A 25,938-nucleotide genomic window follows, 5' to 3' on the forward strand; every position below is an offset into this window, starting at 1 on the left:
ATAAATACACATGATGTAAATATATATAATACAGAAATATATGTGTAACAAATATATACATGTATATATAAATCTATATATATTATATATAATATAAATATATATACATATCACATAAAGATAACACAAGTATATATATGAATGACATAAAAAATGAGATAATTATAAATATATATAACAAAAATGTACATATAATATAAACATATATAGAACAATTATATAGATAACATAAATATATAACATTGAACATATATATATTTATGGTATATTTATTTGTTATATATTTATATTCATGTAATATATATTATATATATTTATGTTATATATGTATGATATGAATATATTATATATAACAATTATATATACATCTCACAAAAATATATAACAAATATATAGTAACGGAAATATATATAATATAAAAATATTTTAAACTTAAATATGTATATGTATCAGATATATATAACATAAATATGTGATAAATATATATGAGTTATATATAATATAAATATTATATAACATATAAGATATATATAACATAAATATTTATATAACAAAGATATGTTACATAAATATATACATAATATAAATATACCTATAACACATATATAACAAATATATATAACATTAATATATATAAAACATAAATATATATAAGATAAATATGTATATAAAATAAATATATATATATAAGATAATTAGATATAACGCTAATATAAATATAACAAGTGTCTTTATATAACAAACATATACATGTATGATAAAAATGTATATTTTTATATGATATAAATATATATATATAACATAAATGTATACATATATTTTACATAAATATATAGATCACATACATATAATGACATTAATATGTATAACATAAATATATACACATTTAACATAAATATATATATAACACCAATATATATATAACATTAATATATATATGTATGTGATAAATATATATATATATATATATGCGAAGGAATCGTGTTTTTGAAGTGACCCACGAGATGGATTGATCTGAAACTGAAAATGACGATGGTGACTGCCATGATCGAATTGTATTGATCACTGAGAGTTTGAATGTGGTGATGTGTACCTTGATGGTAGATTCCTTTAGCTGTGCAGTTCTGGACAGTGGTTGCACTTCTTTGGTATGCGGCATGTCCTGTCTTGGCTGCTATCTGGAGTCTCTCAATGCGGAAGATCAAGGAGTATGAAAGCTCTACCTGCTTCAGGTTTGGAGATGACAATACATTAACATCCTCTAAATGGGTGGTCCTCCCTTGTAAGATAGCAGGGATCAATCTGTTTATCAGTACTGATGTGGTTTCCATTGAGATACCACTATTGAGTTGATCTGTGCTGAAGAAGGCTCGGATGATGCTAGATATGAAGAATGTTAGAGCAGTCATGTTTGGGAAAAATGTGGATCTCCATTTCACTCGGTCAGGCCATTACTGTTTGTCACTAAGGAAGCCAGAGATTTCTCATCAGAAAGTTCCTGAAGTTTTGTTAACTGCTGAGAATAAGAATTTGGGGGATAAAAAGATGTCCATTTGGAAATTACATGGACAGTTTGTGCACCTGGTGCCACAGAAAGTGAAGACTCTGCTTTGAGATGTGGGAGTGGTCGATAAAGGATGTGATGATGTTGACCGAGTCACTGTTCAGTGTGAAATTTGCCTGAAATATCGCAAGACACCTGCTGTGAGCTGCCACTAGCCAGGGAGTTTAACGATGCAGTGGCAATGGACATGAAAGTTTGGGACAAGGATAGGGGTATTTTTTTTACTACACTTCATAGATATGACAACCAGATTTAGTCTATCCACTGTGAGACATTGTAAAGACAAAAGGACCATTGTCGATAAGGTCATGGAGAAATGGGTAGAAACAGGATTAGGAACACCAACCAAGTTCCTCACAGATAATGGTGGGGAATTCACCAATGAGGAATTTTGAGATATGTGTGAAAATTTAAACATCACAGTTAAACATTATAGCACACTGCAGCTGGGAACCCGTTTAGTAATGGTCTTTGTGAAAGAAACTGTGCCATAATGTTACATAAAATATTAGCTGATCAGCTAGGTTGTAAACTGCAAACAGTGCATGCAAAGAACTCTCTGCAAATGGTTGGGATGGGGGCCGGGTACAGTCCGTAACAGCTGGTGTACGGAAGAAATGCAAAGTTACCTTTGGTGTTGTCAGATGCTCCCCCTGCTCTAGAAGGCACTGGCATTAGCTCCACCTTTTCTGAACGCTTTGCATGTGGGCAGAAAAGCTTTCATTAAAGCTGAGCTTTCGGAGAAAATTCAGTGGGCCCTACGGTGAGCATAAGACCATCAGGAACAGAGTTTAGACAAGGAGACATGGTATATTATAAAGGGAAGACCAGAAAGAGTGAAAAGGACTTGGCAAGGTTATGTGATGGGAAACTAGTAATTGTGCAACATGGCAATCAAACTGTTAGTGTCCATTCTTCATGGTTAATTGGTACTGGCTGTACCTTTACAGGTTCTGAACAGGACATAGAACGCGAGGAGGCACCATGCACTTCACATACACACACACTGGGTAGTTATGAGAAGCAGACGACAGCAGAGACAGGGTTGACTGAAAATGAACAAAGTAATTCTGAGGTACAGGATAATGCTATTCATCCAAAAGGGCAATTACACAAAGTAGGAACAAAGGTGATATACATGCCAGAAGGGACCAGTGTGTGGAGGGATTATATAGGGAGAGCAGGAAAGGCCACTGGTAAATACAAACATTGGCTAAATGTGCAGGATGAAGGACAGGAGACAAGACCTATCGATTGGCAAACCGAGGTGAAGATGTGGAAACCCAAAAAGCGCAGTACGAGTTCTGGCAGTGGACCAGAAAGTGGTCATGACCCTAGAAAAAAATCACAGACTGCGAACAGAGTTCTGCTCGCATGGGAGGATCATATAGTCACAGTCCAGAAAGGGAGAGGAATGTGAGTAGAGGCCGTAGCTTAACAAGGAAGATGAGAGACCAAGCTAGCAATCTCAAAAGAAGTAGAAGTCCTTATGACCGAGAGATTCTAGTAGCTGCTAATAAATTGGAAAGTAAGCTGATAAAAGAAGCCAAATGGAAAGAGTTAGAAAGTTGGGAGGAATTTGGGGTATATTCTGAAAGACCTGACAGAGGACAGCCAGCTTTAATCTCACAAATGGATCTGTACAGACGGTACATATAAGGCCAAAGCGAGATTAGTAGCCTGAGGCTTTGAAGAGAGACTCGGAGATCAGAATGTCAGAGTGGACTCGCTTACTGTGGGGAAAGTGAGCGTGAAGATTTTTTGAGCTATTTTGGAGTCCTATTCCTGGGAGTGCAAATCGATTGATATAAAGACTGTTTTTACAGGGGGAGAAGTTTCAAAGGGAAGTTTTTTTGAAATCATCCAAAGAAGCCGGGGATGTAAAAGGAAAGCTGTGGAAATTGAATAAATGTGTTTATGGGTTGAATGATGCTTCAGGAGTTTGGTATTTTTCGTCTTGTTGAAACCAGGTTGCATTCAGTTAAAGGCAGACCCCGCGATGTTCTACTGGTCCCATAAGGGGAAACTCGCTGGAATCTTTATCATGCATTTTGATGATTTCCTGTGGGGAGGATCTGTAGAATTTGAACAATGGGTAATCGAGAAGATAAAGAAGGAGTTCCAGGTTGGAAGTCAGGTTTCTGGGGCCTTTAAATGCATAGGTTTAGACATTAGGCAGAGCAAGGTAGGAGTGACATTGAATCAACAATCTTATCTAGACAATGTTAATTATATCCCAATAACTCGGGTTAGATCCTCACAAAAAGAGGATCCTGCTACCAAGGAAGAAATGGAACAGTTGAGAAGTTTGATTGGGCAGTTGAACTGGTTGTGCACTCAGACTAGGTCTGACACTAGTTATGATGTGTTGGAGCTGAGTCCCATGATGAAACATGCTACAGTTGAGCAAGTTCTGAGAGCAAATAAAACACTTAAAACAATTAAATTCTGAGAGACGTGTGCTCAAGTTTCCAGCCTTGGGCGATCCAGAAGATATGAGGTTGGTCATTTTTAGCGATGCTTCACATGCCAATCTCTAGCACATCTCTCTTCACATGTCAATCTCTAGCACATCTCTCTTCACATGTCAATCTCTAGCACATCTCTCTTCACATGTCAATCTCTAGCACATCTCTCTTCACATGTCAATCTCTAGCACATCTCTCTTCACATGTCAATCTCTAGCACATCTCTCTTCACATGTCAATCTCTAGCACATCTCTCTTCACATGTCAATCTCTAGCACATCTCTCTTCACATGTCAATCTCTAGCACATCTCTCTTCACACGTCAATCTCTAGCACATCTCTCTTCACATGTCAATCTCTAGCACATCTCTCTTCACATGTCAATCTCTAGCACATCTCTCTTCACATGTCAATCTCTTGACATGAACCAGAGGGTGAAGAGACGTGGAATCCTGTCCTCGTTTTCTGCCTGGATGTCTCTGATGTCTTCCACCTTCATCCCATCAGGACCTGCTGCCGTGTTCTTATCCATGTTTTCAATCTCCACCTCTTCCTTCTGTACGGGTTTTGTCAGCGAATGGTAATCCCTCCTTCTGTTGTATGACGCGAGTTTCTGGAGGTTTGCTCTGTTATTGGGCTTGGCGAGTTTATCTGTAAAACTCAAGTTCAGCTTTGCTGAGTGGACATTGTAGGGTGGTCAGTGCACCCATGATTTGCCCTGCTATTTATGGTCTGTTGGTTTTGTACGCTAACTGTGTAGATTTGAAGTTTGCTTTTTGAGCTGCTCACTTCCTCTTTTCATCTGTGTTCCTGCTTCCATCTTTGGGGTGAGCTACTGTTCTCCTGGACCGTCTGCTGGTTTCTTCTTCCTTCTTCTTGGTCAATATTGCATCGGTGATGCTTTCCACCAGGCCGATGGCCATGGCTCTCATCTCTGGGTCATCTCGAACCTTCATCAATTCTTCAGCTGATTTCAAATGACCATCCAGATCGCTGTGTTGTGGGATACTGGCCAGGGGCCGCACCTTCCTCACCGTTTGGGGGATGTTCCCCGTCACCTCCTCTGCGTCTTCCCCCTCCAGTGGAGTTTCCGTTACCAAAGTGTCTTCTACCTGACTACTTCGCAGTGTTGGTGCGCTCGTATTCTGCTCAGCTTTCAGGAGACATCTTCTCTTGGAGACAACCTGTCTGTTTTAGATGTTAAATGGACTGCAATTTGCTTGTTGACATCAGCGCGGCCTTTGTACCTCTTCATTAATTCTCTGAGGAGGTCAGTTTCCTCTTTTGTCCATTTGTAGTCTCTCCAGTCAGGTTTTCCTTGTTGTAAATGAGCTGCTAGTCTTTTGGCGTTTCGTGCTTCAGTTTGTCTATGACTCTCGTGCTGGCTGAGTCTGATTTGTGACGGGAACTGCATTTCACAATGTTCACAGGCACAGATTGTTCCGGTGAGGGGTGGCCGTACCCCTTTGCACTTGCTGTAATGATACGCAATAGAGTGGCACTCGCCAGTTCTTCTGCATTTGGAACATCTCGTACGAACGTGTTTGATCTGGTGTTTTATGGCCATTTGCTTGCTGAACTCACTCACCCTGGGGAGTAACAGATTGTAGAGCAGCCCATCAACGGGATACAGGATCTTCACTTCACTCAGTCCGGTTCTGTCTTTGCTGGGAGGTTACACCACAGACTCTACATGTGTAGATGGAATATTTGTCTCTTTTTGGGGCTCCTCTACCCCATTTTCTTCCAAGGTTAACGTTCCCTTGTACTTCTTATTGTAAAAGGTTAGTGATCACATGGCTCTCGTGTCCTCCCTCTGGCTGGAAGGGCCTGACTCCGAAACCTTCTCCTGTTGATTGTCGTTCACTATTGGGGGTTCCGGCTCCTCCAGTCTGGTCTGTTTCACGGGATCTCAGTAGGGTGGGTAGTACTGTCTATACGGCCTGGAATCCACCTCGTCAGTTTGTGTTGAGGTGGTCTTCATCTCTAGTCCGTTGAGTCTGGAACTAGTGCTTTCACAGCATTTGCATTTTGCACAGTGGCCTCTATAAAGGGCACAACTGTGGGGAGGTTTTTTATCCGGGTCGCTTCCTGTCCAGGCCACTCTGACTGATGATAGTCATCCATTTTCTTACGATTCTTCTGGTCCACGCAGACCACAACCAACAGGGTGCTCTTTCTAAGGTCATTCAGGCAACGCACCGTTTCTCTCTGTGCCAACTTGGATAAAGGTGATGTTGTTACCAGCGGAAGCCAGGAGGAGGCATCACCGACACTGTGGGTGGCGAGAACACCAAACCACCACAGGTCATGTAACTACTATCCAGAGAGGCCACCACTGAGAGTCCGAGTCACTGGGGATTTTGTGTAGAATAGGGACCCATTTTTCTGTCATTGTGAAATAATCATGTGAGCTTTAATTTTGGACGCAGTAAAGTCCACCTTTGTTCCCATGGCTGAGGGTCTTTTCATTGTGGTGCTTTTTCCTTTTTCCCATATTTATCATGAGTGTTTGAGTGGACATTGATGTTTCTGTACTGAGGCCTTAGTTGCAGCTGATGAGCTGGAAGATGTAGCACCAAAGTGTCACGTGTGGAAGTTCCAGGCAATGCTGGTCCTGCTGATCCATGTGTGTGGAACTAGCTGAAGGTTCGCTGGATTAAAGTCTCCCGGGTGTCCCTGCCTCCTTGGTGTAGTAGTGGGTCAGCATGCTGCCCCTCATCATCGCTCTGTGCTTCCTCATCCTCTGAGCCACTGCTGGATTCATCATGTGCAGCCTCATCCAGGGCATCATGGTCTTCATCGTCAACTGCATCCCCCCCTTTCCAGTGCAAGATTGTGCAGAGCGCAGCAGACTATCACTATCACAGAGACACAATCTGGGGGGTACTGGAGTGCACCCCTTGAGCGGTCCAGGCATCGGAAGTGCATCTTGAGAAGACCGATGGCTCTCTCCACCACAGCCCTTGTGGAGGCGTGGCTCCTATTGTACCGCTGCTCAGCTTCTGTTCTTGGATGGTGGAGAGGCGTCATGAGCCACCTTCTGAGGGGATAGCCCTTGTCACCCAGCAGCCATCCATCTAGCCGGGCTGGAGCACTGAAGAGCCTGGGCACCTGGGAGTGTCTGAGGATGTAGGTGTCGTGGGAGCTGCCTGGGTACCTTGCATAGACTTGTAGAATCTGCATCCTGTGATCACACACTATCTGCACGTTCATGGAGTGGGAGCCCTTCCTGTTGGTGAAGGCACCGGGCTCACCCGCTGGTGCCTTGATGGCCACATGTGTACAGTCTATAACACCCTGGACACGGGGGAAGCCAGCAATGGCCGCGAAGCCTCTGGCTCATTGTGCCTCACTTGCCTGGTCCCAGCGGAAGTGGATGAAGATCAATGCCCTTCTGAACAGAGTGTCTGTAACCTGCTTGACACAAATGTGGACAGCTGATTGGGAGACACTGCAAAGATCACCCACCGAGCCCTGGAAGGAGTCAGTTCCAGCTAATTGAATATCAGCATCTTTTCCCTGCCTTTTAAATTCCTCCTCTTCCTGTTTCAACCTGTGAGTTTATGATTTCATTACTACACAATCTGGAAACAAACCAGGATGCTCTTTCTGCAATACCTCTGTTGAATGCACCTCCACAGGCTGCTCAAATACAGTAGGCATCACCAACATCTGTGACCCAGCTATATCATTACTTAAAATAAATTGAACCCCTGCAATGGACAATTTCTCCACTACTCCAACAATCACCTCACCTGTTTTCAACTTACATTTTAAATTTACCTTCCACAATGGAATAGATTTAGCATCTCCATGAATCCCACTTATTACCACTTTTCCCTGCAGTATTCTCTCTGAATAACAAATACTACTATTCCATAACATTGAAGATTGACTAGCACCTGTATCTCTCAAAATTTTAAAATTTTAGCTTGCTCTACTCTGTACACATGGGCTTTCCCTTCACACACCAAATCTTTATACATTTCTGTAACCTGCCCTTCAGCACTCCCTTGCATAAATTGTGAACACATTCCCACTTCTTTACCTATCACTGATTCTTCCTGCTTCACCTGCACACAATGCACCGATTTTTCCAGATTCTGGATCTTAGAACCCACAGCACTCCTATTTCCAAACCTTTTCTGTGTTCCAATTAAAGCAATGGGTTTTCCCTGTTAGCCTCCAACACATTGCCTTTGTGTGCCCCAACTTATTACAATAAAAACACCTCAGTTTTCCAGTGTCACCTCTACCCTCAGCACCTTCCTTTCTGGACTGAGAAAAAACTTGCTGAGAATTTCCAACTCGTCCTTCTCTCCCCTGACTATCCACCTTCCTTTCACCTTCCCACTCTCTGATTTAAAAGGGTGATGAGTAAAAGGTTTAGATCTATGAGCTAACTCACAATCATCAGCTATCTCTGTTGCTTGTCTTACCGGTTTAACCCTCCACTCGAGTTCTCACTACTGAAGGAATCAAATCCTTAAATTCTTCAAAAAGAATTACTTCTCTAAGAGCTGCATATGTTGTCTCTACTTTTAATGCCCACATCCACCGGTCAAAATTATTTTATTTTACCCTCTCAAACTCAATATAAATCTGACTAGGCTGTTTCCTTATATTCCTAAATTTTGGCCTATGCGCCTCAGGAACCAACTCATACACACACAGAATAGCCTTTTTATTTACTGCATCAACACTTCTCCTGAAAGTGAAACATAAACCTCATGAGCTCTACCTACCAACTTAGACTGTAAAAGTAATGTCCAGATTTCTTCTGGCCATTTCATCTGCTTAGCTATCTTCTTAAATGAAATACAGAACGCCTCTACATCCCTTTCCATAAACTTCAGAATAGCCTGCACAAACATAAACATCACCCCACTGGATTATAAATTACAAGTGGTTATTTCCACATTAGAACCTTCCTCAGCATCTGAGATCTCTTCATTAACTTCCAGCTTTTTAAGCTGATATTCTCTCTTTCCTTCTCCCTTTTCTTCCATTGTTCATTTCTCCCTGTGAAGATCAAGTTTTCTCATTTCAATTCCCCCTTTGAAATGCTCTCTTTTTCCTGTTCCTTTTCTTTCATCTCCAACTCAAGTTTTTTCATTTGAAACTGAATCTTAGCCAATTAGCTGACTCACTAGCTTTAGGTGTCCCTTCCAATTTCAAATGCTGCACTATTACTTCCATTATGCCTGCTTTCTTTGCCCCTACAGTTAACCCTCACTGCAACTTATAAGTTACTTATTGTAAACCAATCGTCTACTCCCAGAAAAGTCTTAGCTATGGGCAAAGCTATTTTTGCCAATCTCACTACTTCAAAATCCCTCAACACCAATGCCTGACTTCAATGTTCTTCTTGTACTTGTAGCCTTAAGATTCATCAACTCAAAGCCAATCCAGGGATTTCAAAAATCCCGCAAAGAGCCCTCAGTTTTGTTATGATGTGGCAGGTGATGTGTGTCAGGCTGACCAAATCCACAAGGGAAACTTAGCCACGTTAGCACAGGGGCTTTGCAATTTGTATTTATTATGAGAAGATTTGTGCACTGAATTCAGAAGTAATGAGTCCACTAACACCTTTGGTGTTTTTAAAAATTAAATTAAATCATTTATTAGCAAGGAAAACAAAACAATAAACACACACACGAGGTAAAAGCAAAAATACTGCAGATGCTGGAAATCTGAAACAAAAACAGAAAATGCTGGAAAAGCTCAGCAGGTCTGACAGCGTCTGTGGTGGGAGAAACAGAGTTAATGTTTCAAGTCTGTATGACCCTTCTTCAGAGCACTTTACAGCCTTCCAGGCTTAACATTGAGCTCAACAACTTCAGACCATGAACTCTCTCCTCTATCTTCACCCCTTTTTTAATCCCTTTAAAACATTTAAAAAATTTTGTATCCATTTATTTTTATTCATTGTTTCATCCCCTTCTTTATCCCTTTTTCTATCCTTTCTGCCCAACTACTGCCCCCTCCACCACCCCACCCCCAAAAGGGCCACCTGTTACTATTCCATGTTGTTCTTTCACAGAGGGTTTACTCTAGTCCTGCTATTCACACATTCTGCTTTCTTACCTTTATGCCACTATCAGCACCTTCTTTAGCCCTTAGCACCACCATTAACACTCCCTTTGTGTGTCCATGACATCTTTGTCAATCTCTCCTTAGCCCCCACCTATCGCTGACCTTTTATCCTGCTTCACCCCCTTAAACAGTATAAATTTCATCGCATTTCTACTCTTTAGTTCAGAAGGGTCATGCAGACTTTGAAATGTTAATGGCTTCTCTCTTTACAGATGCTGTCAGACCTGCTGAGTTTTTCCAGCATTTTCTGCTTTCATAACACACACAAGATTATAGTTACATGGTTATTTAGTCTTAACAGTTCCCAAAACTCTTAATGAAGCAGAGTCCCGAATACACACCCCCTTTAAGGCAACAGTCCAAAATAGATTGGAAATTTAACTGAGCAATCCAGCAAGGTTACCACATGCACCCACTCGACAGTGGAATTCCAACAACTTTTTAACACAGCTTTCATTACTGGACACAGCAGACCCTCTGTAAAAGCTGCTCAAGCTTCTTCCAAGTCTGTCACATGCTGTACCTTTCAAGATGTTACATGGCCACACACACACATAGCCTTCCATCCCTCTTTATAGATGTTTTCTCTCCTTAATGCGTAAAATCCTATTGTTCTACATGTCTTTGGAAATTTACCTTTCCCATAATATAAAAATCTTTCATGTTGTCAATGTGGCCAGTAGCTTTGGGTAAAATCAACGTAATAACCTTCCCTTATTCATCTTGTCAGTCGTAAAACCTTATGTCTCCTTTGAAAATCCAACAACTCTTCCCCTTAACTTCCTCCACCCCCCACCCTCTCTCTGTAACCTGCTCCAGCCCCTACAACCCTCCCTATCTCTGTAACCTCCTCCAGCCTCTACAACCCTCCCTATCTCTGTAACCTCCTCCAGCCCCTACAACCCTCCCTATCTCTGTAACCTCCTCCAGCCCCTACAACCCTCCCTATCTCTGTAACCTCCTCCAGCCCCTACAACCCTCCCTATCCCTGTAAACATCTCTAACGTTCCCAGATCTCTGTGCTCCTTCAATTATGGCTTCTGGAGCATCCCTGAATTCCCTCCTGAATCCTCTCCACTTCTATCTGACTGTGGCTGTCCTTCTGTTTTCTGTACACAGGACAAATGGGCCCTCAGAGCCAAGGAGTTCCTCATTCTCTCTCTCTTTCTCTCTCTTTGGCTCCTTCATCTTCTAAAACGTAATCATAGAATTTAAAAAAAGACACAAAATGCTTTTTAATAAGACTACAGAAAGCCACGCTAGGTGCTGGTGCTAATGTCCGCCTTTGAGCGAGCGTTGGTGAGGAGTGGAGTGAAGGGTTAAAACCTATCGCTTCTGTTCTCTCATCTTCACTCTCTCACTCCTTCCCTTTCTCTCTCGCGTCTGTGCGCTCTCTCTCTCTCTCTCTCTCTTCCTCACATGCTGAAGTCATCGTCGAGGTACTCGAGCTCGGTGCTGTTTTGTTTGAACTCCTGGTCCAGGAGTGAGGGCGTCCTGCGGAAGCCGGCTGCAATCTCATCAAAGGTCTTTCCCCGGGTCTCTGGCACCTTGAAGTAGGTGAAGCCACAGAAGCCGACAAGCAGGAGGGCGAAGATGAGGAAGACGAAAGGGCCACAGAGCTCCTGGCAAAGCAAAGAGAGAAAGGGGGGAGACTTGCATTTCTATAGCACATTTCACCACCTAAGGACATCCCAAAGCGCTTCACAGCCAATGAAACTTTTTTTTGAAGTCACTGTTGGAATGCAGGAAATGCGGCGGCCAGTGTATGCACAGCAAGATCCCACAAACAGCGATGTGATAATGACTAGGTCATCAGGTTTTGTGATCCCGGTTAAGGGATAAATATTGGCCCCAGGACACTGAGGACAACTTTCTCTCCACCCCCCACGCCCCCACCCACCACCCTCGCTCCCCAACCCCTACACCCCCCCAACCCTACCCTGCTCTTCTTGCAATAGTGGCCACGGGATCTTTTACATCCACCTGAGGGCAGCAGACCGGGATTTCTCCTGAACCCAGCACCTCTGGCAGTGCAGCACTCCGTCAGCACTCACACTGGAAGTTTCAGCTTGGATTCTGTTGCTCACATATCTGAGTCCATCACTGATTCTACAGCACAGGAACAGGCCATTTGGTCCATCTGCTCTGTGCTGGTCTTTATGCTCCACATGAGCCTCCTCCCAATTGGACTTTCTCCCACCCTATCAGCTTAGTACGACTAATAAAATGGCGGCAGTGAGCTCCACGCCCTTTGGCCTCTTTTTCTGGAATGTTCTCCTCTGTTGCCATAACCTCGAGGTCCAGGCCTTGCTTCTCTGGGTTCCCACCAACACGTCTGCCCCCCGTCCATTTCGAAAATGAACCCTCTAATGGGGGGGGCGCTGATTCCCCAGCCTCACCGGAGACAACCTGCCCCCAGGTTGTTCTCACCCACACATTCACTCTCCTCCATACGCACCACGATGTACTGAAATGACATCCCCACCAGGAAGTTCGAGGTCCAGTTGGCGAATCCGGCGATGGTCATTGCAGCCGGACGGGGCCCCTGGCTGAAAAGCTCAGCCACAATGAACCATGGGATAGGGCCGGGCCCCACCTCGAAGAAGGCCACAAAACCAAAGATGGCGACCATGCTGATGTAGCTCATCCATGGCAACTTCTCCTGTGGAGGGGGAAGAGAGAGAGAGGGAGCATTAAATCCAGGGGAGGAGGAAGAGAGAGAGAGAGGGAGCATTAAATCCGGGGGAGAGAGAGAGAGAGAGAGAGAGAGAGCATTAAATCCAGGGGAGGGGGAAGAGAGAGAGAGAGAGGGAGCATTAAATCCAGGGGAGGGGGAAGAGAGAGAGAGAGAGGGAGCATTAAATCCAGGGGAGGGGGAAGAGAGAGAGAGAGAGGGAGCATTAAATCCGGGGGAGGGGGAAGAGAGAGAGAGAGAGGGAGCATTAAATCCGGGGGAGGAGGAAGAGAGAGAGAGAGAGGGAGCATTAAATCCAGGGGAGGGGGAAGAGAGAGAGAGAGAGGGAGCATTAAATCCGGGGGAGGGGGAAGAGAGAGAGAGAGAGGGAGCATTAAATCCGGGGGAGGAGGAAGAGAGAGAGAGGGAGCATTAAATCCGGGGGAGGGGGAAGAGAGAGAGAGGGAGCATTAAATCTGGGGGAGAGGGAAGAGAGAGAGAGGGAGCATTAAATCCGGGGGTGGGGGGAGAGAGAGAGAGAGAGAGGGAGCATTAAATCCGGGGGAGGAGGAAGAGAGAGAGGGAGCATTAAATCCGGGGGAGAGAGAGAGAGAGAGGGAGCATTAAATCCGGGGGAGGAGGAAGAGAGAGAGAGGGAGCATTAAATCCGGGGGAGGGGGAAGAGAGAGAGAGAGAGGGAGCATTAAATCCGGGGGAGGGGGAAGAGAGAGAGAGAGAGAGAGGGAGCATTAAATCCGGGGGAGGGGGAAGAGAGAGAGAGAGAGGGAGCATTAAATCCGGGGGAGGGGGAAGAGAGAGAGAGAGAGGGAGCATTAAATCCGGGGGAGGGGGAAGAGAGCAAGAGAGAGAGCATTAAATCCGGGGGAGGGGGAAGAGAGAGAGAGAGGGAGCATTAAATCCGGGGGAGGGGGAAGAGAGAGAGAGAGAGGGAGCATTAAATCCGGGGGAGGGGGAAGAGAGCAAGAGAGAGAGCATTAAATCCGGGGGAGGGGGGAGAGAGAGAGAGAGAGAGAGGACATTAAATCCGGGGGAGGGGAAGGGGACAATGTAAAGATAAAGGGCGGGAGGGCAGATCCGGTGTAACCCTGTATGACCTTAGACTGAACGGTCCCACTGCGGGGGCTGTGAGAGTGGGGGTGGGGTTTGGGACAACTGGGGAGGAGTGGAGAACAGGGGATATGTTGATTTAATATTGACAGATCAACAACATAGTGATTACAGTTAAATCACAGATATATGAAAGAACGATCATACAACTCAAACAGAAACCATTCAAACACAGATTGTAGGGAACCCGAGGGGGAGATGAGGAGGATTTGGTTTACACAGGGAGTTGTTGTGATCTGGAAGGCGCTGCCTGAAAGGGCGGTGGGAGCAGATTCAACAGGAACTTTCAAAAGGGAATTGGAGAAATAGTTGAAGGGGTAACATTCACAAGGCAATGGGAGAAAGAGCAGGGGCGGGGGAGTGGGATTAATCGGAGAGCTGGCACAGACATGATAGCCCGAATGGCCTCTATGTTGTATATGATAAACAAACGAATACCGTGCAAGTGCGAATGCCGCATGGAACCCAACAGCCAATCAGACAAGCTGTTACTCACCAGTAACGCCAAGGAAATGGTCATCGTGAAGGCGCAGATACTCATCCCAGCCAATCCCAGTAAGTGCAGTGTCCTACGACCCATTCTCTCCACAAGGAATAACTGGAATAGGAGAACAGGGAGTCAATGTCACACAGTAAACCCATAAACCTTCCCAGACTCAAACGGGACACATCTCACTCCACTGGGGGTGGGGGGGGTAGTGGGAGTAGTGGGAGGGGGTCTGATAGGGAGACAGGAATAGCAAACCCTGGCTGTAGTTTCTGCTCCCTATCCCAGGGTCACTGTACAGTACACTGTCCCCATCAAACACTCCCAGGACAGGTACAGCACAGGGTTAGATTCAGAGTAAAGCTCCCTCTACACTGTCCCCACCAAACACTCCCAGGACAGGTACAGCACGGGGTTAGATTCAGAGTAAAGCTCCCTCTACACTGTCCCCATCAAACACTCCCAGGACAGGTACAGCACGGGGTTAGATACAGAGTAAAGCTCCCTCTACACTGTCTCCATCAAACACTCCCAGGACAGGAACAACACGGAGAATTGTTCCGATTGTTCTGGGAAAATTTTTATTCCTCGACCAATATTCCTTCAACATTGCAGTTTGTGGAATCTTGCTGTGCCCTGCTCCCCACATTCTAACAGTGACCACAGTGGAGAATGGAGTTGATTGGCTGGAAAGTGTGAACAGGCTGTTTAGTGGCTCCCTGGGTCCGGTATCAGCTTCCCTGATGGGTGCAGTGGCGATTCGGTAGGCCCCAGACCTGGGGCTAAATTACCTGCAGGAAGCCATTCACCACAGGGACAGGAGTGATCCCACTACTCACAGAGACCACAGTGAAGGCTGTGTTGACGATCCCCACTCCAATGGTAACATAGACTGGCTGCTGGATCCCCATACTGATGAAGATGCTGGTCGAATAATAGAAGACCTGGTGAGGGAGAGAGAGAGAGAGAGAGAGACAGGGGCGTTAATCATTAACCCTTTCCTTGCCATCAGTCGGCCATTCAAAGCACACAAGAAGATAATTAGGAGCATGGGGAGGCCATTCAGCCCCTCCAGCATGTTCCGCCATTCAATACAATCATGGCTGATCTAATTGTGGCCTCAACTCCACTTTCCTGCCTCCCACTCATAATCCTCAACTCTCTTGATCAAAATCCTGTCTAACCCAGCCTTGAATATTTTCAATGACTCAGCCTCCACTGCTCTCTAGGGAAGAGAATTCCACAGACTAACAACCCTCTGAGAAAAAAAAAATCCTCCTCACCTCTGTCTTAAATGGGAGACCCCTTATTTTTAAACTGCGTCCCCAGTTCTAGATTCCCCCAGGAGGGGAACCATCCTGTCAGCATCTGCCCTGTCAAGCACCCCCCTCAGAATCTGATATGTTTCAATAAGATCACCTCTCATTCTTCCAAACTCCAGTGGGTACAGGCCCAATCTGCTCAGCCTCTCCCTGTAGACAGACTCCACTTCATCCCAGGGATCAGCTAAATGAACCTTCTCCGAACTGTTTCCAATGCAAGTATATCCCTCCTTAAGCAAGGAGACCAAACCTGTACACAGTACTCCAGGTGTGGTCTCACCAATGCCCGGTACAGTTCTAGTAAGGCTTCCCTACTTTTATACCTCTTCCTTTTTGCAATAAAGGTCAGCATTCCATGTGCCTTCCTAGTTACTTCCTGCACCTGCACGCTGACTTTTTGTGATTCATGAATCAGGACACCCCGATCCCTCTGTACTGCAGCATTCTACAGTCTCTCTCCATTTAAATAATACTCTGCTTTTCTATTCTTCCTGAAGTGGACAACCTCACATTTTGCTCCTTTTACCACATTTTTGCCGACTCACTTAAAATATCTCCCTTTGCAAACTCTGTGTGTCCTCTTCACAACTTACTTTCCTCCCCAACTTTATGTCATCAGCAAATTTAAATACAGCACAGTCAGTCCTTTCAGTCAAGTCATTAATATAGATAGTATAGGCTGAGGCCTAGCCTGATATCTGTGGCACTCCACAATCTGACAACTTAAAAATGACCCATTTATCCTGACCGTTTCCTGTTAGTGAATCCTCTGTCCATGCCAATATATCAACCCAACACCATGAGCTCTTATTTTGTATAATAACCTTTGACGTGGCACCTTACCGAATGCCTTTTGAAATCCAAATGCACCACATCTACAGGTTCCCCTTTATCCATGCTACTTGTTATATCCTCAGAGGACTCTAATAAATTTGTCAAACACAATTTCTTTGGCTGATGGTGCAAGGACTCGGAGACACAGATTTAAGGTATTGGGTGGGTGGTGGTGTGTCGGGGGGGGGGGAGGTTTGTCAGGAAGAACTTATACGCAGCGAGTGGTGATGGCCTGGAACTCGCTGCCCGCGAGGGAGGTGGGAGCAGACATGCAAACATATGAACATATGAATCAGGAACAGGAGGAGGCCATTCAGCCCCTCGAGCCTGCTCCACCATTCAACATGATCATGGCTGATCTGATTGTGGCCTCAACTCCATATTCCTCCTCTCCTCAGTGACTCCTTTGCTAGTCAAGAAACTATCGACCTCTGCCTTTAAAATATTGATTAACCCAGACTCCACCGCTCCCTGGGGAAGACAATTCCACAGGCTCACACCCCTCTGAGGGAAAACATTTCTTCCCATCTCTATCTTAAATGGGAGGTCCCTTATTTTTAAACTGTGACCCCTAGTTCTAGGCTCCCCCACAAGGGAAAACATCCTCTCAGTATCCACCCTGTCAAGTCCCCTCAGTGTCTTATATGTTTTAATAAGATCACCTCTCATTCTTCTAAACTCCAACCTTTCCTCATAAGATATGCCCCTGATCCCAGGTATCAATCAAGTGAACCTCCTCTGAACTACTTCTGAACATTTATATCCTTTCTTAAATAAAGAGACCAAAACTGTTTATTGCACGTCCCTAGTTGCCCTTGAGAAGGTGGTGGTGAGCTGCCCTCTTGAACCGCTGCAGTCCATGTGGTGTAGGTACACCCACAGTGCTGTTAGGGAGGGAGTTCCAGGATTTTGACCCAGTGACAGTGAAGGAACGGCCGATATATTTCCAAGTCAGGATGGAGAGTGACTTGGAGGGGAACCTCCAGGTGGTGGTGTTCGCATATGTCTGCTGCCCTTGTCCTTCTAGATGGTAGTGGTCGTGGGTTTGGAAGGTGCTGTCGAAGGAGCCTTGGTGAGTTCCTGCAGTGCATCTTGTAGATGGTACACACACTGCTGCTACTGTGCGTCGTTCCTGTATACTCCGTCTTACAGCATAGGTACTGTTGGGGAGCCTACAAACCACTCCCACAAGTGACTTCTTACCTTTACATATGAACAAGGAGCAGGAGTAGGCCATTCGGCCCCTCGAGCCTGCTCCGCCATTTAACAATATCATGGCTGATCTGATAGTCACCTAAGAATCTCCATCCTGCCCACCATGATAGCCCTTGCTTACCAAGAATCTATCCACCTCTGCCTTAAAAATATTCAAAGACTCTGCTTCCACCACCTTTTCATGAAGTGCTCCAAAGACTCGTGACCCTCTGAGAGAAAAAAACTCACCTCATCTCCGTTTTAAATGGGTGATACCTTATTTTTAAACAGTGACCCCTAGTTCTAGATTCTCCCACAAGAGGAAACAGTCTCTCCACACCCACCCTGTCAAGCCCCTTCAGGATCTTATATGTTTCAATCAAGTCACCTCTTAATCTCCTAAACTCCATCTCTACCCAAACTGATTCTACATTTTGATATCCAGGACTAAGGCCATTTCTTGCCATTATACCAATGTCATCCTTAAGTAACAGAGCTACCCCTCCACCTTTTCCTAGCTTCCTGTCCTTCATAAGTGTCACGTACCCTTGAATATTCAGCTCCCAGTCTTTGTCATCCTGCAGCCATGTATCTGTAATGGCTATCAGGTCATACATATTTATTACTAAAATAAAAACCAAATACTGTGGACTTTGGAAATCTGAAATAAAAACAGGAAATGCTGGAAGAACTGAGTAGGTCTGGCAGCGTCTGTGGAGAGGGAAACAGAGTTAATGTTCTGAGTCCAATATGACTCTTTGTCAGAACCAGAGAGGGGTAGAAATGTGATGGGGTTTATACCATTGAAAATGGGGGCGGGGCAGGTGGAGAAAAGTAGAAGGTCAGGGATAGGTTAGAGGGCAGGAGAGGTGAAATGACAAAAGATGTCATGGAACACAAGGAGTGGCAGTGATAGTATTAAAGACTAAAGCCTTGCCCCAGAGTAGGTGTTAATAGCAAAATAAAGGTCAGTACTGTCTGAAAGCAAAATAGCAGAATGTGCTAATAGCAGAAAAAGGATCAGCACTGTCTGAAATCAAAAACATGAGAAGAAGATACCAACTGGCACTTGGGGGGGAAGAAAATTTAAAATGGAGGGCAGAGTGCGTGGTCTGAAGTTGTTGAACTCAATGTTAAACCAGGAAGGCTGTAAAGTGCCTAGTCGGAAGATGAGGTGCTGTTCCTCCAGTTTGTGTTGAGCTTCACTGGAACAATGCAGCAAGCCAAGGACGGACATGTGGGCATGAGAGCAGGGTGGGGGGGCGGGGGCGGGGGGAGGGGGGGGTGGGGGGCGTTGAAATGGCAAGCGACATGAGCAGGGACATGCTTTTAATGAAATGTTTTAATTTTAATTTAATTTTTAATAGCTGTTGGAAACCTCATCCCGCCCGTGGATGAGGTTTCCTAAAAAGTGCAAAGGCCACTTGGCCTTTTCACCTGCCCCGCCGACCGTAAGGTTGGACGGACAGTGAAAAATTTCATTCAGTTACCTTTTTACTGGCCTTAGCTGGTTTTTTAATTGTCGGTGGGCGCGCTACTGACTCCCACGTGTACCCGCCGACCAAAATATTGTGCGTCATTTTACATTGGGTGGGGTCGGGCGCGTACCTGCTCAGTGAGTGTTATATTCCAGCCTTTGAGATTGATGAGAATTAGAAGTGAATTCTTGGTGAAAGCTAAGCTGAGTGCATAACATACGTAGCTATAAACCATATTGTTAAGTTAATAATAGTTGTTTTGTTCAAATCTTGTTAAAAAAAGTAGTTTGATTGGGTGAAACAATGTATTTGGATTTCTAACCAAGTGTTAACCGTGCCTAACTGGATTGTAACAACACTCCTTAAACCTCCCTCCCTGACCTGTCCCTAATGTCTCCTCACAGGGCTTGTGTCCAGTTTTGTTTGATTCTGGTCCCTGTGAAACACACGTTTTGCCACATCGATGGTGTTTTGCTGTTGTCATGGCAATGAGGCCACGCCAAGTCACAAATACTAACGGAGGTGGGGGTTACGGTACCCAGAGTTTCAGGAAACTCCTGCCAAAGTTGCCAAGTTGTAGTGGTCACACTTACGGCGTTGACACCCGACAGTTGCTGGGATAACTGAAGGATGATTGCGATGAAGATGGGCTGACGGTAGGAGGGGCTCCTGAAGAGCTGGGCGATGGTAACCTTCGGCTCCCTGTCCATCTTCCTCTTTTCCTCCTTCATCTCAGTTAGTAATTTGGTGACGTCCTGTCTCCCTGTCAACATCCTCAAACCTGCGCTCAGAAAGTGGGGGGGGGGATTTAAGATAAAGAAAAACATTTTGTAACCTCCAGTTTTGTCACCCTCTCCCTGTGTGGCTCTGCTCAGTGGTTTCCATGGGCTCTTTTGCTCTTGACTCAGGGGGTACCCGAGCGGTAGAGGGTGTGCCGCACTGTTGGAGGTACCATGTTTCAGGTGAAATCTTCACCCTACTCCTCTCAGATGGACAGTTACTTCTGGAAGAATAGCAGAGGCCATTCACCCCAGTGTCCTGGGATCAATATTTATTCCTCAACCAACATCCTTAAAAAAAACCTGCTCATTTATTATCACCTCGCTGTTTGTGGGATCTTGCTGTGTTTCAAAGCCGCATGTTATTGGCTGTGCAATGATTTGGGAAGTTCTGAAGACCTGAAGGCACTTGAGAAAGACGAGTTCTTTAAGAGGTGGCTCTCCGCCTCCTCCTGCTGACTCAGTCGGTACCTGCAGTGCCGCGCCACAGGTCCGCAATAGGTCGGATTCGGGGAGCTGTTGTCAACTCACATTTCTTGGCCTTTTCCTCTTCATTGCGCGCGATGTAGAGGTACCGCGGACTCTCAGGACACAGGGGTAGGAGGGCGGCCTGCAGGATGGCAGGGAAGACTGTCACCGCCAGGAGCATTGGCCAAAGCTCGTCCGTCCCCAGGATAACATTCAGGCCAAAAATCTGCCAAGACACAGAATGGAAATATCCTGTCAGGCTTCAGGTGGGCTGGCTGCACGTAGGCCCCGTATCCATGACAACAACGTCGCTGATCATGGTGCTCGCTCTTTACTGGAATCCGTTCATCCACACTCATTCTCCTAGGGGCGAGTGTACCTGGATGCTGTACATGTGTGTCCTGTGCACTGGGCACGTGTTCCCTGTCCTGTACATGTGTGTCCTGTGCACTGTGCACATGTTCCCTGTCCTGTACATGTGTGTCCTGTGCACTGTGCACATGTTCCCTGTCCTGTACATGTGTGTCCTGTGCACTGTGCATGTGTTCCCTGTCCTGTACATGTGTGTCCTGTGCACTGTGCACATGTTCCCTGTCCTGTACGTGTGTGTCCTGTGCACTGTGCACGTGTTCCCTGTCCTGTACATGTGTGTCCTGTGCACTGTGCACGTGTTCCCTGTCCTGTACATGTGTGTCCTGTGCACTGTGCACATGTTCCCTGTCCTGTACGTGTGTGTGTCCTGTGCACTGTGCACGTGTTCCCTGTCCTGTACATGTGTGTCCTGTGCACTGTGCACGTGTTCCCTGTCCTGTACATGTGTGACCTGTGCACTGTGCATGTGTTCCCTGTCCTGTACATGTGTGACCTGTGCACTGTGCATGTGTTCCCTGTCCTGTACATGTGTGTCCTGTGCACGTGTTCTCTGTCCTGTACATGTGTGTCCTGTGCACGTGTTCCCTGTCCTGTACATGTGTGTCCTGTGCACGTGTTCCCTGTCCTGTACATGTGTGTCCCATGCCTTACCTGAGCGATTAGGATGCCTGACACAATGGCCAGTTGATGCAATGTTCCTAATGTCCCACGTAGTCTAGTAGGCGAGATTTCTCCAATGTACATTGGAACTAAACCGGATGAAATGCCTGTGGGAAATAACGGTGTCAGAATGAGCAGCTTCCACCAATCACACAAAAAGGCTCATTTTCACTTGGAATCCACCAATCACAGAAAGGACTTGAAATCTCACCAGAATAAGCACCAATAATGAAACGTCCTAGGATCAATATCTCATATGACTGGCAGTACTGGGACAAGCCCATGAGAGATCCCCCAAGGAAAGCGAGGACATTATTCAGCAGCATGGCTTTCTTCCTGCAAGATAGCAAACGAGTTAGTCAGACCAATTCACTCTGGCCATTTGGGCTGACATTGTGCAGAGGGCAAGATGGGATTCAAAGGTGTAAAATCATCAAAGTCCATGAGATTCATTTTAATGTTGTAGTACAGAGCTCCCTGAGTTTAGTGTTGGGTGTTTTAGTACAGAGCTCCCTGAGTTTAGTGTTGGGTGTTTAGTACAGAGCTCCCTGAGTTTAGTGTTGGGTGTTTAGTACAGAGCTCCCTGAGTTTAGTGTTGGGTGTTTAGTACAGAGCTCCCTGAGTTTAGTGTTGGGTGTTTAGTACAGAGCTCCCTGAGTTTAGTGTTGGGTGTTTAGTACAGAGCTCCCTGAGTTTAGTGTTGTGTGTTTAGTACAGAGCTCCCTGAGTTTAGTGTTGGGTGTTTAGTACAGAGCTCCCTGAGTTTAGTGTTGGGTGTTTAGTACAGAGCTCCCTGAGTTTAGTGTTGGGTGTTTAGTACAGAGCTCCCTGAGTTTAGTGTTGTGTGTTTTAGTACAGAGCTCCCTGAGTTTAGTGTTGGGTGTTTAGTACAGAGCTCCCTGAGTTTAGTGTTGGGTGTTTAGTACAGAGCTCCCTGAGTTTAGTGTTGGGTGTTTAGTACAGAGCTCCCTGAGTTTAGTGTTGTGTGTTTAGTACAGAGCTCCCTGAGTTTAGTGTTGGGTGTTTAGTACAGAGCTCCCTGAGTTTAGTGTTGGGTGTTTAGTACAGAGCTCCCTGAGTTTAGTGTTGTGTGTTTAGTACAGAGCTCCCTGAGTTTAGTGTTGCGTGTTTAGTACAGAGCTCCCTGAGTTTAGTGTTGGGTGTTTAGTACAGAGCTCCCTGAGTTTAGTGTTGTGTGTTTAGTACAGAGCTCCCTGAGTTTAGTGTTGGGTGTTTAGTACAGAGCTCCCTGAGTTTAGTGTTGGGTGTTTAGTACAGAGCTCCCTGAGTTTAGTGTTGGGTGTTTTAGTACAGAGCTCCCTGAGTTTAGTGTTGTGTGTTTAGTACAGAGCTCCCTGAGTTTAGTGTTGGGTGTTTTAGTACAGAGCTCCCTGAGTTTAGTGTTGTGTGTTTAGTACAGAGCTCCCTGAGTTTAGTGTTGGGTGTTTTAGTACAGAGCTTTATGAGTTTAGTGTTGGGTGTTTTAGTACAGAGCTCCCTGAGTTTAGTGTTGGGTGTTTAGTACAGAGCTCCCTGAGTTTAGTGTTGTGTGTTTAGTACAGAGCTCCCTGAGTTTAGTGTTGGGTGTTTAGTACAGAGCTCCCTGAGTTTAGTGTTGGGTGTTTAGTACAGAGCTTTATGAGTTTAGTGTTGAGTGTTTTAGTACAGAGCTCCCTGAGTTTAGTGTTGGGTGTTTAAGTACAGAGCTCCCTGAGTTTAGTGTTGGGTGTTTTAGTACAGAGCTCCCTGAGTTTAGTGTTGGGTGTTTAGTACAGAGCTCCCTGAGTTTAGTGTTGGGTGTTTAAGTACAGAGCTCCCTGAGTTTAGTGTTGGGTGTTTTAGTACAGAGCTCCCTGAGTTTAGTGTTGGGTGTCTCCCTGTGTTTCAGGAGGAAGCTTTGGGTCTTGCCTTGTTTCAGACTCATGCCTCCCCTTCCTTTCCCTAAAGATGAAATCCAGAGATGCTGAGGCCAATTGTGGTGTGACTGGAATGCCCAATCCCCTCCCCTTCTCCAGACTGGCCTACACTGTTGGAGGGTGGGGAGCGGAGGTAGATCAGTCTGCTTTGGGTGTCTTAGGTGCCCTCGCCCCCTCCGCATTCCCCACCCAGCCACCCCAGCCTTACCTGCCCAGCCATTCAGCAAGTGTGCCCAACAGGAAGGAGGAGCACATTCCCCCGATGGAGAATATAGCGACTGAGAGCGACCAGAGGGTGGTGAGTGTGGCTTGGTCAATGGGCTGAGGGTGCTGCACTCCTGTCTGTCTCCGCATCCATGTCTCGTTGTAATTGCGCTCGATGATCTATAGGGGTAGCAGGGAGGAAAGAAACATTCATGTCTAGTTCCTGTCTCTGTCATTGTCCTGTCCTGTGGGGCCCACTTAGCCTCCCAAAGGCAGCAAACTAAACCACTGGCCCGACATCCCCTCCGATGCTCCAGAGTGACATATTTCTCAGCGATGTTAAATGTGGGATAGCTCTTGGCCCCAGGACACTGGCGAGAACTCCTCAGCTCTGCACTAGTGACTGTGGGGGGTTCTTTACACCCACCAGAGAGACAGCAGATGGGCCTCGGAACTGAAAGCCAGACCCTTGGACAGTGTGGTGCTCCCTCCGTACTGACCCTCAGGCCAGCTTCTGGGGGTGGGGGTGTCAGTGGCGTAGCAGTATTGCCACTGGACTGGTAATCCAGAGACCCAGGGTAATGCGCTGGGGACCAGGCTTCAAATCCCACTATGGCAGAATTCAACAAATACCTGGAATTAAAAGTCTATTGATGACCATGAAACCGTTGTTGATTGTCATAAAAACCAATCTGGTTCACTAATGTCCTTTAGGGAAGGAAATATGTCTTCCTTACCTGGACTGGCCTACATGTGACTCCAGACCCACTTTTAAACGCCCTCTGAAATGGCCAAGTAAACCACTCAGTTGGAACAAACTGCTACAAAGTCACAAAAAGAGGAATGAAACCGGACGGACCACCCAGAATCGACCCAGGCACCGGAAACGACAACGGCAAACTCAGCCCTGTCGACCCTGCAAACTCCTCCTTACTAACAGCTGGGGGCTGGTGCCTGAATTGGGAGAGCTGTCTCCCAGACTAGCCAAGCAACAGCCTGACATAGTCATCCTCACGGAATCATACCTTACAGATCATGTCCCAGACCCACTGACAGGACAGACCCAGCAGAAGTGGGGCCACAGTGGTATACAGTCAGGAGGGAGTTGCTCTGTGATCCTCAACATCGACTCCGGACGCCATGAAGTCTCATGGCATCAGGTCAAACATGGGCAAGGAAACCTCCTGCTGATTACCATGTACTGCCCTCCCTCAGCTGATGAATCAGTGCACCTCCATGTTGAACACCACTTGGAGGAAGCATTGAGGGTGACAAGGGCACAGAATGTACTCTGGGTGGGGGACTTCAATGTCCATCACCAAGAGTGGCTCGGTAGCACCACTAATGACCGAGCTGGCCGAGTCCTAAATGACATAGCTGCTAGACTGGGTCTGCGGCAGGTGGTGAGGGAACTAACAAGAGGGAAAAACATACTTGACCTCACCCTCACCAACCTGCCTGTCGCAGATGCATCTGTCCATGACAGTGTCGGTAGGAGTAACCACCGCACAATCATTGTGGAGACGAAGTCCCACCTTCACATCGAGGATACCCTCCATCGTGTTGTGTGGCACTACCACCGTGCTAAATGGGATAGATTTCAAACAGATCTAGCAACTCAAGACTGGGCATCCATGAGGTGCTGTGGGCCATCAGCAGCAGCAGAATTGTACTCGAACACAATCTGTAACCTCATGGCCCAGCATATCCCCCACTCTACCATTACCATCAAGCCAGGGGATCAACCCTGGTTCAGTGAAGAGTGCAGGACGGTATGCCAGGAGCAGCACCAGGCATACCTAAAAATGAGGTGTCAACCTGGTGAAGGTATAAAACAGGACTACTTGCGTGCCAAACAGCATAAGCAGCAAGTGATAGACAGAGCTAAGCGGTCCCACAACTAACAGATCAGATCTAAGCTCTGCAGTCCTGCCACATCCAGTTGTGAATGGTGGTGGACAATTAAACAACTCACTGGAGGAGGAGGCTCCACAAATATCCCCATCCTCAATGATGGAGGAGCCCAGCACATCAGTGCAAAAGATAAGGCTGAAGCATTCGCAACAATCTTCGGCCAGAAGTGCCGAGTGGATGATCCATCTCGACCTCCTCTGGAGGTCCCCAGCATCACAGACGCCAGTCTTCAGCCAATTCGATTCACTCCACATGATATCAAGAAACGGCTGAAGACACTGGATACTGTAAAGACTATGGGCCCTGACATTATTCCAGCAATAGTACTGAAGACTTGTGCTCCAGAACTTGCCACGTCCCTATCCAAGCTGTTCCAG

The 25,938-nt window shown here is 46.0% G+C and overlaps 1 protein-coding gene across 1 annotated transcript in view; it reads right to left on the reverse strand.

Moving 5' to 3' along the window:
* Positions 1-11,300: 11,300 nt before the first annotated feature.
* The window catches only part of LOC144671763 (solute carrier family 2, facilitated glucose transporter member 4-like), a 262,713-nt gene continuing 248,075 nt past the window's right edge, over positions 11,301-25,938 (reverse strand). The window contains exons 3-11 of the mRNA XM_078533781.1: positions 23,652-23,827; positions 21,739-21,863; positions 21,519-21,634; positions 20,559-20,721; positions 19,842-20,029; positions 15,260-15,364; positions 14,430-14,531; positions 12,590-12,793; positions 11,301-11,753 (exon numbers count right to left, since the gene is read on the reverse strand). Coding sequence (XP_078389907.1) covers positions 11,547-11,753; positions 12,590-12,793; positions 14,430-14,531; positions 15,260-15,364; positions 19,842-20,029; positions 20,559-20,721; positions 21,519-21,634; positions 21,739-21,863; positions 23,652-23,827 — 1,386 coding nt within the window. The 3' untranslated portion in view covers positions 11,301-11,546. The remainder of the gene's footprint in view (positions 11,754-12,589; positions 12,794-14,429; positions 14,532-15,259; positions 15,365-19,841; positions 20,030-20,558; positions 20,722-21,518; positions 21,635-21,738; positions 21,864-23,651; positions 23,828-25,938) is intronic.

The sequence above is a fragment of the Cetorhinus maximus genome, chromosome 34 (genome assembly GCF_964194155.1).
Source record: "Cetorhinus maximus chromosome 34, sCetMax3.hap1.1, whole genome shotgun sequence".
NCBI lineage: Eukaryota > Metazoa > Chordata > Chondrichthyes > Lamniformes > Cetorhinidae > Cetorhinus > Cetorhinus maximus.